The 16618-nt window shown below is 52.0% G+C and overlaps 1 protein-coding gene and 1 long non-coding RNA gene across 2 annotated transcripts; one reads left to right on the top strand and one right to left on the bottom strand.

Annotated features, from left to right (window-relative positions):
• Nucleotides 1-76: 76 nt before the first annotated feature.
• Mrgpre (MAS related GPR family member E) lies at nt 77-5987 on the bottom strand. The gene is made up of 2 exons (XM_005064127.4): nt 5684-5987; nt 77-3314 (listed from the first exon to the last, which is right to left on the bottom strand). The coding sequence occupies exon 2, from the start codon at nt 3244-3246 to the stop codon at nt 2317-2319; it is 930 nt and encodes a 309-aa protein (XP_005064184.1). The 5' UTR covers nt 3247-3314; nt 5684-5987; the 3' UTR covers nt 77-2316.
• Nucleotides 5988-13515: 7528 nt separating this feature from the next.
• LOC121141953 lies at nt 13516-15710 on the top strand. The gene is made up of 2 exons (XR_005878938.1): nt 13516-14237; nt 14637-15710. It is a non-coding gene; the product is annotated as an uncharacterized LOC121141953 (long non-coding RNA).
• The last annotated feature ends 908 nt before the right edge of the window (nt 15711-16618 follow it).

Below are 16618 nucleotides of genomic sequence, written 5' to 3'. Positions count from 1 at the left end.
CGTGGTCCAGCAAGGCAGAAAGTGTATGTATTAGTTTATCTTTTCTTACTGTGATAAACACCATGACCAAAAACAATTTGGGGAGAGAAAGGTTTATTTAGCTTATACTTCCAGGTCACAGTCCATCACTGAGGGCAGTCAGGGCAAGAACTCAAGAAGGAGCAAGGTGGGAAGCATGGAGATTAATGGACTGACTTGCCCCTAGGCCATGCTTAGCTGGCTTTTTATATAGCCCAGGCCTCCTTGCTTAGGGGTGGCATTGCTCACAGTGGACTGAGCCCTCCCATACCTAGTAGCAATCAGGAAAATGCCCATAGGTCAACCTGATCAAAACATTTCCCTGACTTCCTCAGATACCTCTGGACTGCTTCAAGTAGACAGCTGAGGCTAGCTCAGAGAGCAGTAGAGGGTCTGTTCCATGTTCTGGGTTATCTCAGGCAGACAGACCTCTCTGAGTCTCAGGGTCTTAACTGTACCGTGGAAGGGTTTTCCAGCATCACTGACAGGGATCTCAGCTAATGCTCAGTTGGGTAAACACCTGTAAGGCTGGCTTGGACTTTCTTCTGGGGAGAAGTAGGTGTTCAGAGGCCAAAAATTAGACTTGTGGACAGGCTACTTCCCTTCATGCTCTCAGTTCCCCAAGCTGAGGAACCGAAGTTGAGAATCTTGACCTGGAGGCGAACAGACAGCCATGCCGGTTCCTAAGCTTCAGTGTGGAGGAGGGAAGGCCCTCATGGGGGTGGAAGGGACTCCCCTGGAAGAGGAGGACCAGCCCCATCTGCAAACTCCTAGCCCGCTGGGATCCCTATATCTAGACTTGTCAGAGAATCTGAGGTAAAGATATCATGCCACAGGATGCCACCCAACACATCCAAATGGGGTTGGAAGGGACAGTTGCCAATTCTAGGATGACAGGCAGGGTTCTGCTGTCCTTGTCCAGACTCAGGTACAACTTTAAATCATGACAGAGACCAAATGTCCCTCGATCAGTGGGCCTGGTCCAAGTCAGAATTACACCCACACAGATGTCATAGGAGGCCAACACGTCTGATAGGTGGACCTAGAGTGTTGATGTACTAAAATCCTCTTGGGACTTGCTGGCCACAACTCCACTGTGTATATGTAAATCAACTGACTGTATTCCGTGAGGGAGTAGAAATGTAAGGGTAGAGTTAGCACAATGACATATGGGTGGTGGCAAGCCACCTGTGCCTGGATTGGTGGACTCCCATTCATCTCTGAGCCCCCGGCCAGGCAGGAGCTCAGCTACCTGCTGCGGAGTGCAGCCAGACTGCTTCCTCAGAGGAACCCTGCTAGGTAGATCCCGTCCAGGACTGGGCAGGGGGAGCTGTTTGGGTACTGAAGCTCTGGGCTCTATCTGCTAGGTAGGGGTGCTTTGGGTGTGGGCAGAGCTGAGAGGGGCCTTGCTGCCCAAGCAGAGAACCTCTCTTTGAGATTGAGACCCAGGAGCCGCCAGCTTTTCTGAAATGTTGCATGAGTTTTGCATCATCCACTGGGCTCCTGTCTACAACCCCCTCTGTGCTTTGTTTTCTGAGATGGGTCCCCTATACCTTAAGCTGACCTTGAACTCTGTTTTCAGTGTGCGTGCGTGCGTGCGTGCGTGCGTGCGTGTGTGTGTGTGTGTGTGTGTGTGTGTGTGTGTGTGTGTGTACCACATGCATGCTTTGACCGCAGAAGCCAAAAGAGGGAGACAGATCCCCTGAGACTAGAGTTAGAGGTGTAGCCCAGGCGCGACTTGGTTTTACAACCCCCCTGCCACAGCTTGCCAGGCAGCTGTGCCAGCTCTGCTCTTGGTCCCTGACAAAGCCAGGCAGGCTTTGCTCTCTGGTTGTGGTATGGGGTCAGGAGGACACCCCTGAGAACTCCCAAACCACTTATTCCCCTTTAGCTAACCAAGCTTCCAATTTCATTTATTCCACACTAAAGGGAGGAGCATGGAGCACTGAGAAAAGTCACCCCACACTCTATAAGAAGGATGCTGATAGGGGGACAGTTGCCCGCCACTGTGACTGGCCTGTCTTATGCCTGCCTTCTCCTTGCTGTAGTCATCGGGGAAGGGTGGCTGGGGAAACAGCTGTCATGAGGTCCTGGAGCTCTACCTAATATGCACAATCCCAGGCCCTCCGCAGAAACACCACTCTTTGTCTGCCCTTCCCCAGCATCCTTCCAGGGGACACACGACTGGGTCATCAGCAAAGGTGTCCCTCCAGCGTCTTACTGCTGAAGCTCTGACCCCAGTTCTTACCAGTTCCCCTGCCCCCCATGGGCTGGAGCTGCAGTTGTGATCCACTGGGCTTAGACGGTCATGTCTACAAGTCCCCCTTGGGAAGCCTCTCTCACAGCCCCCAGCTCAGCCTCATCCCCCAGTGCCCGATGGAGCACCAGCCGGAGGGGTTCCTGCAGCCTCTGGCCAGGTGTGCTGCCCAAGAAAAAGTAGATAGCGGGCTTGGCTGAACTGTGCACGCTGGCCATGAAGAAGCTGAAATGGTAGAAATAGAGGGGGGTATGCCAGGACAGGTTCTTGGACAGCCAGAAAATGCCAAAGGGCAGGCCGCAGAACAGGAAAAGGAGGACAGCCAGCAAGACCAGGGTGGGGAAGCCCCGGGGCTGGTGCCTCTGTGGACCACGCTCCACCCGCAGCAACAGGAGCAGGCTGGTCACACACATGGTGCAGCACAAGGCAGCCAGGAGAACGGCCACCACCAGCCACAGCATCCCGCACAGGTGGAAGCTGAGTGCGCCAAAGAACTGGGTGCAGGTGCCGCTCAGCAGCAGGTCCAACAGCAGGCAGAGCACCCAGATGAGCGCGCACACACAGGTGGTCAGGTATCGTGGGCGGCGGCACAGGTACCAGGCTGGGAAGAGAGTGGCCAGGCACTGCTCTGTGCTGATGGCCGCCAGGAGGCTCAGGCCCACAATGTAGCAGAAGAACCGCAGCATGAGCAGGCTGATGTGTACGAATTCTGGGAAGCTCAGCTGGTCTGGCAGCAGCTCCGGAATGATGACCACCATGTGGCAGCAGAGGAAGATGAGGTCAGCACAGGCCACATCCAAGAGATAGATGGAGAAGGGGTTCCGGTAGACATTCTGGTTGAGTAGCCAGAGGGCCACCCCATTGCCCAGCAGCCCACCCAGACTTAGGAGCTCAGTGAGGGACAGGATGGTCAGGTTGAACGCCATGTCTTCCTGGATTCTGGCAGACTGCGTGTGCACTCTCAGTGACATTGTAGGGTGACAGTGATGGCAGTAGAGGCTGCAGAAGTCGGCGTTGCGTTTTCTCTCTCTGGACACCCCTGCAACCATAAGGATATTAACTCAGGGACCTGAGCCTGCACTGCCCACTTCTGAGGACTCAGGTAGCCAGGAAATAGTGGAGGACAGGAACGGTGACACCCACTGGAGGAGGTGCCCATGTCCTATTGCTGTCTCATCATCAGACCTAACCCTCCCTCTCTGAAGCATGAGGTGGAAATGTTTCTGTCAGTCAAGAGCTCTGTCCCGGAGCCTACTCTGTACTTTCCTTAGAGGGACTGGATGGTCTGGAACACAGGGAGAGGAAGATAGGCCTAGACCTGATGACCTTCTTTGTAGGGAGAAGACAGGGTGGAGGATTATTCTGAGGACCTGTAGGCCCCCTTGTGTTTGTCATCAGCATAGAAAGCTCTTTAGTCTTCTAGACCTTTCTGAAGCATTCTATGAAGGTGTGTTGCCAATGAGCTCTGGACCCTCTAGCTGACGACCATACCTTGTGGGCAAGGTAGACCCAGCAATCGTCCCTTTCTCTTAGCCATGTGCCCATGCCTGTGACAGTACTCCAGCCCTTTAGGGACTAGGGAGGCCCCTCCTTTGCACATGCCACTCACTTGTCCCTTTCCTTCCCTGTTTGAAGGTGATGCTAGGCAGGGTCCTTACCTGCCTTCCTTGCCTGGGACAGTGGCTCACCGTATGCTGGAGGGCGGGGCCGGAGAAGCAGCAACACCCTGACCCAACATAGCTGGGGCTGCGACACTGAGACAGCTAAACTCCAGAGCTCGGAAAAACACCCACATCCTACCAGTGTGGTTCCCGTCCCTTCCATCACCTGCCGTTCCCTGTCTTATCCCAGAACCTGCAGTCATCTGTCCCACGCTCCCTCCTGCGGTCATCTGTCCCAACCACTATCTTCAGCTTTTCCTTGTGTTTTGGAGAGACAGGGTAGGGCCTTGCCTCTCCCCAGAGACTGGCTGGAGTCTTCTTCCTGTCTCGGTGTGACTGGCCCTCTGGTCTCCTTTAGGGAAGGGGTATAAATCCCTGGGTGGAGACTAAGGGCTCCATTTCCAGCTATGAGTTCCATCCTAGCTCCCAAGGGATTGGGATGCTTGAGGGGCAATGGGTAGGAGTATGGGGGGCGGGGGAGTGTCTAGGTGGTGAAGCCAGATTCTCTGAAATACCATCATCCCATGGCAACCAGATAGGTGGTCCCTGAGCCCGTACTCCACAGGGGAAAACCCTGTGCAAGGCCCAGGGGCCTCCCTGCTCTTACTGATAGAGTGAGCCCGGACAGGTTGCCATGGTCAAGGAGGGACATTTAGAGGTGAGACCCCTCACACAAGACCCCTCTCAACTACTCGGCTGCACACAGCCATGCACTGAACTGCTTCCAGGACCCAGGGAGGCTGTGACTCTGAAGGAGCAGGTGGTCTTCTCCAGCCTGGAGGTTCTCACACTACGGCTCTACAGGCTCCCTCCTCTCCTTTCTGCTCTGCCTTCCTCACTAACCTCTGAACCTGAAGGGGCCTCGGTGCCAGCTAGGGAAGGGCTAGGGAGGACACGGCCCTGCGGAACCCAGGGAAAGCCTGGAAAGGAGGGAAGAGGAGAGAGCACAAGGCAAATGAGGTGACAGGGAGAGGTAGAGGAGAGGAAGGGAAGCAGGGAGGTGACTGAGCAGGAAAGGGAGCCAGACCAGGACAATGGCAACAACAGCAACACTTTGGGGGCGATAGGCAGAGCAAGGCTTAGCCAGGCCTGGCCAGTGTCCCCCTCCCACTAGAACTCTGTGTGGGGGTTGGGTTTGGGGTCACCGACCCAGTTATAGGTAGGGGGTGCGGGGGTCTCAGGGTTGGGTGGTAGGAAGAACTGGATTGCATGCTCTGTGGGTGGGAAGGAGAAGGAGAGGGAGGAGGACAATAGAGGAGAAATGGGGAGGTTCCCCTTGGAAACACAGAAGGTTGGCATAGGACATAGGTGTGGCTCTGCCTTCTATAGATTGACATTGAGCACTCCCTGCCCTGGCTCTGCTCTTGCTGGGGACAGTGAGGATTGAGAAACAGTGCCCAGGTGACTGTCTCCTGAATTTCCTGTCCTCTCCATGGAGTAAGACCCATCGTCCCCTCCCTCAAGGGATACAATAGCACACATGAGGGACCTGATGGGACAGGAGTCTCACCACAGGTGGGGTAAGTGCTATTTAACTCAGCTGCCCTTCTGGAGTGTCCCAGGGCTCCCTGTAAGCCAGATGGCCCAGCCCAAGTCAGAGGATGGAGAACAGGCCAGCCAGTCTCATGTAGTTGCCCCTCCCCCACCCGCCCAGCTGCCGCCACCTCCCACCCCCAACGCCCTGAAGACACCCAGATACTGGACTGCTGCAGAGCTCCTCCTTGACCAGTGTCCCCTGGCTGCTCACCGTTCTGGTCCTCCCTGTTCCACCCTGGGCCTTGGAGGCAACTGTCCTGGCCAGACCAAGGCTCTAGCAGCTGCCAGAGCTACGGAGCTACCAAGCTGCAGGCAGGCTCTCCGACTCAGCGTCAGCCGGCTGGCTCCTCGGTGTCACATGGTGTTGGAGGGGATAGGGCTGGTCAGGAAAGAGCCTCTCTGGGGACCTTGTTCCTAAGCTGGGCTCAGTTACTGCCCAGGTATGGACAGCAAGAGAAAGCGGGCTCCTCCCTGCAGCCTTCCTGGCAAGTCTGGCACTCAGAGGAATTCAGGATAGCGCAGGGAAGCCTGCTGAGCATTGACACGCCTAGCAATGACCTCACTGGCTCTCCTGTCTAGACTCAGACACCCAGGGGCCTTGTAGAGACCACGTCTCTCTACTGATGACAGAGGGGCGAGGTCTAATAAGCTTGTCTCTAAACAAGCTTGGAGGCTGCTGGTCCTGGCAACTCCAGGCATTAGGGCTGTGGGAGTCCAGGTTGAGGCAGAGATTTTGAACTAGTGTACAGTCTCCAGCAGAAAGGGGACCAGAGATGCCTCATAAGGGTGAACCTTAATAACTCAGGGCTCTCTGATTATCTTAAAACTACAGATCACTGATCACAGCTGGCGTTCAGTGAGGAAGGGCAAGTTCATGTTTTGTTCCAGGATCTCCCCGAAACTCTCTTCCTCAACTTAGTATTAGGGAAAACAGACTTATAGGACAGTCTCAAAATTCACTAAGTATAAACAGCTCTCACGGCAATGACCTCTGTGTTCCCATCCATTGTGGAGCAAGCTGGGAACAAGTTTCTGACTGTGACAGTATCCCTTTAGAAACCTGGCCTGCAGACCTGAAGCCATGGCATCACCCTTCATGACCGCAGGGTAACAGTCACATTTAGCGACTCATGGTGTCTGATGACTGCTAGATTCTGAGTCCCAGGGGGACCACCTGTTGGGATGTCTCCAGGCTTCATTCCCACGTGCTTATCTGGTGCTGGGATGCAGTACCACATCTCTGCAAGCTGCCTCTGACTTTGCTGGACAGTCCTGGGAGGCCCTGCCAGCAGGGGGTGCTAGACAGGTCCAGGGCAGGAGAGGAGAAGGATTCTATCAAGTTTTGTGAGTGCACATGTTTGTTTGAAAGTCTCATTTAGCCCAACCAAGGATGACCTGGAACCTCTGATCCTCCTGACTCCATCTCCCAAATGCTGGAATTACAAACCAAGGTTAGAGGTACGTGCCGCCACACCCTGCATAAGTGGTTCTGGGGATGGAACCAGGGCCTTGGTCATGCTCGGCTACTAATGCTCCGCCACTTGAGCGCCATCCCAGCCACAGCTGACACTTTGAACCCTCTCTTGCTTTTGCTTCTGTCACGTTCACACTGCTCTCCAATTTTCCCAACCTGGTGGTAGCAGTTGATTCCAGTTTGTTTGTGGTCTTTGTAAAACTTGAAAAACCACTCCTTGTCTGACATTTGAGAGACACCATCCACCAGCTGGCTGCCTGCCCTCCCCAGAAGCCTGAGCTGTGACTGTGTGGCCTCAAGACTTAGAATGAATGATAACAATGAAGCTCCTTTGAGTCCTCAGACCTGGGGTGGGGGTGGGGCGGAAGGTTCCAGCAGCGGCTGCCTCCTGCACTGTCTTGGGGGTTCCCTCTCCACGGCCGTGTTCTTTAGTGACATGCAGCACCTGCCTCCTGGCTGCCCTTGCTTGTGTTGGAAATATCCCACGAGTTCCACATAAACATGCCTTTGACTGGGTCTGTCGGTGGTGGTGGTGGTGGGTAAGAGGAATGCTAGCAGCCCAGGGTATGTGTGGCGTCAGGGTTAATCAGGGGAGCACTTGTGATGGGCTGTGGATGCAGCAAAAGGCAGAGTGGGGCAGTCATGAGCACTGCAAAGACCACAGCATGGGGTGACATCTTCGGAGGGCCTGGAACCAAGGGTGGCTTCCACTCCCATTTATAAGGGAGGGATACCAGCTGGAATCGCTACCCCATCATACAAACCAGAAACTCAGTCCAGCATTGGTGGCACATGCCTTTAATCCCAGCACTCAGGTGGCAGAGGCAGGCGGATCTCTGTGAGTTCGAAGGCAGCCTGGTCTACAGAGCCCGTTCCAGGACAGGCTCCAAAGTTACACAGAGAAACCCTGTCTTGAAAAACAAACCAAACCAAAAACTCAATATGCTGTTGAGGACTTGGGCAACCAGGCAGCACAGGGTGGAGCTCCCCAAGAGAATCCAAGAGAATGCATCTGGATGAGGCATGCCCTTTGCTCATAGTGACTGCCTGGAAGAGATCTCCAGCTGAGGCCTGGGTGGAGGCACTACAGGGATTCAGCAGGGGAACACCAGTAAGGAAACCTCAGGAAATTGTGAGGACAGAAAGGCAACCTAAGAATCCCAGAAAATGGACCAGGAAAAAATCAGTAAAATAAAAACAGTATTATTAAAAGATTGATAGATTTCTAGTCAGGCATGGTGGTGCACACATTTTTAACATATAATTTATTTTTGTTTTATGTACAATAGTGTTTTCCTGCATGCATATTTATGTGAGGGTGTTGGGTCCCCTGGAACTGGAATTGCAGACAGTTATGAGCTGTCCTGTGGGTGCTGGGAATTGACCCAGGTCCTCTAGTAGAACAGTCATTGCTCTTAACTGCTGAGCCATCTTGCCAGTCCTGGCACACACCTTTAATCTCAGTACTCGGGAAGCAGGGCAGGTGGATCTCTGTGAGTTCACGGCCAGCCTGGTCTACAAATCGAGTTCCAGGACAGTCAGGGCTACACACAGAGAAACTCCTTCCTCAAAAACAAAACAAAACAAGATTGACAGAATTGAGGAACTTTATGTAGATTGACTCAGAAGGCAAAAAATACAAATTACTAAAATGGGGTGCCGCTCCCGTTTCTCTCTGAAACAGACTTGTAATCCAGTCCTGGCACTTGCTAGGTAGTTAAAGTTGGCATTGAACACAAAGTGATCCTCCTGCCTCAGCCTCCCAACCTTGGTATTTCAGAAGTGCTTTACCATGTCTGGCTCCAACGTGCTGGAGCTGGACCCTGGGCCTTGTGCTTGCCCTACCACTCAGCTGTCTGCCCTGCCCTTCCCCCTGCGATGCCAAGGGGCAGCCCCCACAGAGCTGTGTGCAGACATGTGACAGTGTGGAGAACGTGGTGTAACTCCTTCAAAGATGCAAATGATAATATGAAGAGCTCTTGAATTCAGAGAGCCACCTGCCTCTGCCTCCCAAGTGCTGGGATTACAGGCATGCCCCACCACCATCCAGCTAGAATTAGAATTCTAGTTAAACACTTTTTCCTTAAATAATCCTCCATCCCAATGATACAGCTGATGACTCCATGGGTCCTTAAGGCAGCCATTTGTAAGTGCTGCTGTGCAGGCCTGAGACCCTGAGTTTATTGCCTGTAATCCCAGTGCTGGGGGAGGAGGGGCACACAGAGGCAGGCTCTGGGGCTTGCTGACTGGCCAGTCCAGACAACCATTGAGCTAGAGGTTCACTGTGAGCCTCTATCTCAAAAAATAAGATGAACCGCAACCACGGAAGACACTTAATGTTAGACCTTTGCTCTCCACACACTTGGACCTACACGGACAGGTGTACACACAGGAACTTGCATGCACGCGGGTGCACAGACTCACAGAAAGAAAAGGAGGGGGACCATTTAAACCTTGCAAAACTCTATAGAAAATGGTTGAGAGGAACATTTCCATCCATTTTTAGAGGCAGTGGTGTTCTGGTATTTAAGCTGGTTACACACATTACGAACACAGCGAACTTTGGACCCACATCTTCATATGCTTCCTTCACTGCTGCTCACCAGCCTCTCTGGGGTTGGCCCTGCGGCACTGGGGATTTGGACACTGAGACCATGGTCAGACTAGCAGGGAGCTAGGCTGTACAAGATACAACCCTGGAAACAAGGACTGGGGTTTGGCTGTACTTTTCCAACCAGTGAGGTGAGGGAACAGCCGAGAAGTAAGCAAGGCCTCCCCGGGTCTCAGGAGAGGCACGGTTTTCACACAGGCATGGAGCCAGGTGGAATAGCAGTGGAGTGCCACCCAGCCAACACAGGATGGGCTCTACAGTGCTGCCTGCAGGCTCTGGGCAGGACCAGGCTGACAGCAACCCCGGGATGCTGGCTGCTCCCGCTATGACATCCTGCTCCTGAGAAGTCTATGTTGCCAGAATAGCCCCATGATCTCAGGTCGTAAGTGGGCAGGCCAGGGTGGACACCTTCTCCTGGGATCTGAGTTTTCACAGGTCTGGCTTTGCCTGAAGGACTGAGAAGGGGCAGTTGGCCTCAGGAATACATAGGGAAGGGCTGTCACCAAGACTGGCTGGTGAGGATAGAGGGTCTCTTGGTGAGGGTCTGGTGGCTCTGGAGTGAGAAGATAAGGTTCAGCTGGGACAGTGGGAGAGGAGGTGTGGCTGGCGTGGGGTAGACTGGGGAGTCACAGCCAGGCCTGGAAGCCCCCGTCTCTGCTCTACCTCCCTCATACCGGAGTCCTCTGGAAGTAAAAACCAGTAAATATGAGCTTCTGTGTAGGACCCAGTGGTCTGAGACCCAAGTTAGAGATTGTTACAAGATCTGAGCTTAGTCTGAATGACAGGGACTTGGGGTACGGCAGAGAGAGGTACAGACAAGGGAGAGGGGCCCAGACACGGGTAACACTATGGATATACAACATGGACATGGCTCTGCAAGCCTGGTCTGGTGCAGGTCTGTCTTAAACGGGACCAGAGACTGGAGTGAATGTCCTTGCATACTTTTCAGAGCCCCTAAGAACAGGATGCGATTGCTCAAGGAAGATTCAGGGAGAGCCCAGCCCACCACACTCAGGAGAGGTGCAAAGGACAGGAGCAGAAGTGTGGAGGTCTGCGTGCAGCAGGGAGGGCACCCTGCCCGGGGAGGTACCTCTGACCTCAAGCCCTGGATATCAAAGAGACTGTGGGAGTGAGTGAGCGAATGCTCCATGGCACTGTGGAGGGGTCAGCAGCACCTTTGGGTCCTAAAGCAATGGGTGCCTGGAGTCCATGAGCAAAGATTTCTAATTACCCTCTGGTGGAGGGCTCAGAGGCTCCTCGGAGGTCCTGGATAGATTCAGCTTCAATTTCCCCCTGCAGAGACTGACTGGGCAACTCTCTTGAGTGGTCATCATGGTTTGATCCTCCTGGTCCTTCAGTTCTGCATCTGGGATGACCTTCTAGGCAACTGTTCCCTCTCAAATCTTTGTGTCAATCAGGAAGTGCCTGAGCTTAGACAGCATTCTCCTGCATGGTTGGTTCTGGGGTGGGTAGTGGCGACCCATAAGAGGCTTAGCATGGCAGGTTTCCTGGTCTAGAGGGCCCTTGTCTCCTGTGGATGCAGGGACGTAGCACTCACGGAATTCTGGGTGCGGCTTGCTTTGGGTTTCCCCCATCTCTCAGCCCTGTGCTGTTTTAGCATGCCAAAGAAAATGGGAGGTACAGCTTGGCTGTGACCTACGAAGGTGTGTGCTTCTAGTCTGCCTCTAGGCGAGAACTTGTTGCAGAGAGCTTCATGAGGAACGTTTTGGAAACATCCCCAAATGCTGGGGTGACCTTGTTTGTACTTGTGGAAAACAGTGTACTGCATATGTTATGACAGATGTACCTCTTAGATATCAGAAAATCCTAGGTACAAAGATTAAGTGTCTTTTTGAAGTACTTGGCTGTGTTACCCAAAACATGGGGGAAATCCGAAGAGATTCATGGCCCCAGGGGTGGTTGCTCCAAGAGCTCAGGATGTGAGCACAGAATCTCAGCATGAAGCTGGGACTGTGGCTGGCTTCCCAAAGTCAAGAACTTCCACATGTTGGTGCAGGAAGTGACACTGAGATGCCTCGTTCCCTGGGCACTTAATTACACCGCTATTGTCACACAGGAGGAGATTGAGTTTTAAGTTTCTTTTAAATGTGTATAGGTGTTTCGATTGCATGTGTATCTGTGTATCACCTGCCTTCATGCGATGCCCTTGGAGGTTAGGAGAGGACATTGGATCTTCTGGGACTAATGTTACAGATGGTTGTGACCCATCATGTGGGTGCTGGGAATTGAAGCCTGATTCTCTGGAAGAGCAGCCAGCATTTCCTTCCTTCCTTCCTTCCTTCCTTCCTTCCTTCCTTCCTTCCTTCCTTCCTTCCTTCCTTCGAGACAGGGTTTCTCTGTGTAGCTCTGACTGTCCTGGAACTAGCTTTGTAGACCAGGCTGGTCTCTAATTCATAGGGATCTGCCTATCTCTGCCTCCCCAGTACTGGGATTAAAGGTGTACACCAACACCACCTGGCCTCAGCAAGAATTTCTAGAATTTCTAACCACTGAACCATCTCTCCAGTCCCTAATTATTATTTTTTAACATTTATTTATTTATTTATTTATTTATTTATTTATTTATTTATTTGTGCGTGGGGACAGGCTTGTGCACCTGGAGATCAGGGGACAATTCTTGGGAGTCAGGTATTCTCTTTTTCCACCCAAATATGGAATTCAGGTGGCCATGCATGGTGGCAAGCACTTCTACTGGATTTTAAAATTAAAAAAACCACAAAAATATTTTTAAAAATTATATATAAGCCAGGTAGTGGTGGTACACACCTTTAATCCCAGCATCTGGGAGGCAAAGGCAGGCAGATCTCTGAGTTTGAGGCCGCCCTGGTCTACAAAATGAGTTCTAGGAAAGGTAGAGCTACACAGAAAAACCCTGTCTCAAAAAATAAAAAAAAACTGCATGTATGCCTGTGTATTTGTGTTGGGGTATGTGCATATGAGTGCAGCTATGCATGGAGGCCTGGAGAGGGCGCTGGATCACATAGAGTTGGATTTGCTTGTAACTGGGAGCCACCTGAAATAGGAACTGAATGTGTGTCCTCTGAAAGAGCAGTACCTGCTCTTAATCATTGAGCCAACTCTCCAGCTTCAAAAATATTTTATTTTTAAATTTCTTGGCATGGTGGTACACCTTTAATCCCTGCACTTGAGAGGCAGGAGCAGGTGGATCTTTATGAGTTTGAGGACAGCCTGGTCTACATACTGAGTTACTTCCAGGTCAGCCAGAGCTACACAGTTAAGATCCTGTCTCAAAAAATTATTAATTATTGCCGGGTGGTGGTGGCACATGCCTTTAATTCCAGCACTCGGGAGGCAAAGGCAGGTGGATCTCTATGAGTTCGAGACCAGCCTGGTCTACAAGAGCTAGTTCCAGGACAGCCTCTAAAGCCACAGAGAAACCCTGTCTTGAAACCTCCCCCCTCCAAAAAATTATTAATTATGTATATACACATGTGTCTGTGTATGTGAGTATTTGTGCCCTTGAAGGCCAGAGAGGATGTTGGATCTCCTGAAGCTGGAGTTACAGGTCATTGTGAGCCACCTTACAAGGTTCTGGGGACTGAGCTGAAGTCTTCTGCAAGCACAGTATGCATTCTTAAACACTATGAACTGCTGAGCCCTCTCTCCAGTCCCCAGGCGTTGGATTTTAACTATCACATGTCCTAGGATACCTCTGAAGCTGAGCCTTGGGGCAACTCTACATCCTGTAGTGCTGGTCTTTGATAGGGAAGTCCTGTGTATATGTCAATAAAGCATTGTTGGCCAATAAGGAAGCAAGATAGGTGGAACTAGGAGTCTAGGAGGATTCTGGGAAATGTAGTGAACTGAGCTGTTGCCATGTGATCCCTGGAGAAGACAACACAAGTCTGGCGTTCTCAAAAAGATAAGTCCTTATAAAACTATATATTGATGATTATGGGTCAATAATTAAGTCAGAGCTAGACAATGAGAAACAATAGCAAATGGCCAACAGCTTTATAATTAATATAGTGTCCTGTGTATTATTTGGGGGTTCAGACAGCTCGGCAGGGCCCAGGTGGCTGGCTGGGAAGACAACACATTACAGGTCTTCCCTTTCCATCTCTTACTAGAGAAAACATTTCGACATTGTTCAGTGTGGAGATCCACACTGGCTCCACTCCAGGTTTCCAGATTTTAAATTTATCTTTATGACAACCGACCCTCTCCCTGCTGGACCCCATAGCACTGAGGCTGCTACTCTGGGTATCATGAAGTTCACAGTTGGGTTTATCACACCCATGGCCCAGTGTCCATTGCTGCCTAGACATCTAGAGTCTGCTGGGAATAACCCCTGACTTTAACCCTGTACCCCAATCTTCCATCTCCTCCCCTACTGTCCTTCCAGAAGCATGTGAGACTCTAGATGAGGGGGAGGATTCAGGAAAATGACTGGTGCACACATCAAATGTCTGAAAAAATGTAAACCAATAAATTCGAGGAAAACGTAAGAGAGGGAGAGGGAGGAGGGGTGAGAAAGGATCCACGGGCCTCAGAAGAGGTGGCAGGACCCCACGCAGAGTGGACACAGCCGGACTGACTCAACCTTCTACATGTGATCCCATGAGCAATCCCAAGACCTGCCATAAGAGGGCGCTGATTCTACACAGCAGCTCAGGACTCAGGGACCAGCGGCTACAGGTGGGTGACAATGGCATCTGTCTGATAAAAGAACTAGATAGAAGTGGGGCTGGGCACCATGCCAAAGAGGAACAGAGGACATGCCATGCATATGGAGTCAAGAACGAGATCCCTTAGCCTCTGCACCAGAAGTGGGACTCTGCGTGAATGTAGTGGGTCTCACCCGCAGCTCCCTGTCTCACTCCACAACCCTTCCCTAAAGACCTCCAAGCCTCACCTGCCCTTTCCTGCTTCCCCCCAGAGGGACAGTGACTGTCTAGGCTGAGCATTTAAGTCTCCACCCTAGCAGGAAATCTCCGCCATGTTCCTGCCTGCCTCCTCCATCCTGCTTGGTGAGGTCTGCCTAAGAAAAAGGCAAAGTCCTGAGTCCAACCTCCTCTGTCTTCCTTGTTTCCACAGCTGAGGACCCCAGTGACCAGTCCCCTCTGAAGCAAAGCCCCCCAACTTCAGCCTGTTTGCAAGGAGAGACTGTGACTCCCCAGGATCCTTCCATCTGAGTGACCAGTGCACACAGCTTCTCCCATGTTGGACTCAGGACATTGGCCACTGGTGACTAAAAAGTCACACTAGGGAGGTGGAGAGATGAATCAGCAATTACGTGTTTACTGCTCTCACAGAGGACCTGAGTTCAATTCCCAGTAGCCACATCAGGCCGCTCACAAAGGCATGCAACCCTGGCTCCAGGAGCTCCTCCCCCATCTTCTGATCTCCACAGCCACCCCACCCCCACACACACCAAAAACAAAAACCCCAACCCTAAATGGAAAAAAAAAAGTCACACTACAGACCTCTGGGATGGAGTGCTTCCACTGTGGGTGACAGCTCTCAAGCCAGTCCTGTACCCTGGCCTCCTGGCTCTGTGGTGCTTTTCTCTCAAACTGAAATCTGGAGAGAAGTCCATTACAATTGTTTCCATCAGTCTTCAAAAGTCCAGATACTTGATGGTGACAGCCCTTACTGACCTGTCACCTGATGAGCCAGCATGTGTCCATCAAGGACAGACAGGCAGAGGACTCCTGACTCTCCCAGAGGCCTCAGCTTGGCTTGTTCCCCATTGCATGCAGCCTACTTGAATTGCTGTCTGTGTCCCGTTCTCGTCTGGACCTGCTGTCCACCTGCTGGTTCTTTTGCCTAGACCTAGTCCTGCCCTTCCACCTGCAGAGGTTGACACGGTGTCCCCAGCTTCCCTTTAGACACCAAGAAGACTCCTGCATCTTCTACTGTTTTCCCAGTTTTGACTTCTCGTGCCTCTTTGGAACTCCTTGCCAACCTTTTGTGGTTACTCCCTAACTTACCCACATGTTTGCTATGTGATGTGTAATGTGTATTAGTAATTAAGATTAGAATGAAAGAAACTGTGTTTGCCTTGGTCAGGCTATCAAGGAAAGCGGAGTTATCTAGTGCATTGCTGCCACTGAAACAGCTGTGTCTTGTGAATTGTTATTCAATGAATTCTGACACTGTAGAAAGACATTTTTGTTTCCATTATAGCCTCTATTATACACTTGGACAGCCAGCCCGGGCACACCTGGCAGGAAGAATGCACACCTATGAGCCAAGCAGATGCAGCTGCCCCTGGGCAGAGATACAGATACAGGGGCCCGGGAAGCCCTGAAGGGCCCTCTAGCACAGAAAGAGGCCAGATGCCATCCAGCCCTGCTCCCAGACCATGCAGTCCCCACAGGACAAGGAAAGGATGGCTGCCTCCCAGACTCCATATAAGCAACCTTGGCAGACCCACCCAGGATTCCGCTGGAACCAGGAGGGGGGGAGCAGGCGTGGGTGAGAGGGGGAGGGTTCCTCATTTGTCTCCTGTTTTAGATGTCCCCTTGGGCAGAAGCCACATCATGGTTCTGCCTACACAGGCCCATCCCCACATGGGAGCATCCTCTAACCCAGGATGGCCACATCCACAGTGGAATTCACTATGACTGAGCATGTCAGAGCACAGCTGATGCTCAGTGGGTACAGTGCTTGTTATACACACCAGGTGGTTCACGACTGCCTGTAACTGCAGCTCCTGATTATCTGACACCCTCTTTTGACCTCTGTGGGCACCCATGTGCGCACAATCACATGTGTGCATACGCACGCGCGTGCGCGCATACGCGCGCGCACGCGCGCGCGCGCGCACACACACACACACACACACACAGGTATGTACACATAAATACTTTGTCTTTAGAATTTTATTTTTTACACGTATGACTTTCTTTTTTCTTTTTTTGCTTGCATTCATGTCTGTGAACCACACTGGCAGCTCTCAAGAGAGGACCCGGGTCTAATTCCCAGTCAGTATGGTTCAACCATCTGTAACTCTAGTCTCAATGGACCTGATGCTCTTTCCTGGCCTCCATGGCACCAGGCATGCATGTGGTACA

Source organism: Mesocricetus auratus, unplaced genomic scaffold (assembly GCF_017639785.1).
Source record: "Mesocricetus auratus isolate SY011 unplaced genomic scaffold, BCM_Maur_2.0 Super-Scaffold_4256, whole genome shotgun sequence".
Lineage (NCBI taxonomy): Eukaryota > Metazoa > Chordata > Mammalia > Rodentia > Cricetidae > Mesocricetus > Mesocricetus auratus.
The sequence above is the reverse complement of the archived record's forward strand: the minus strand, read 5'-3'. Positions and strand labels throughout refer to the sequence as shown.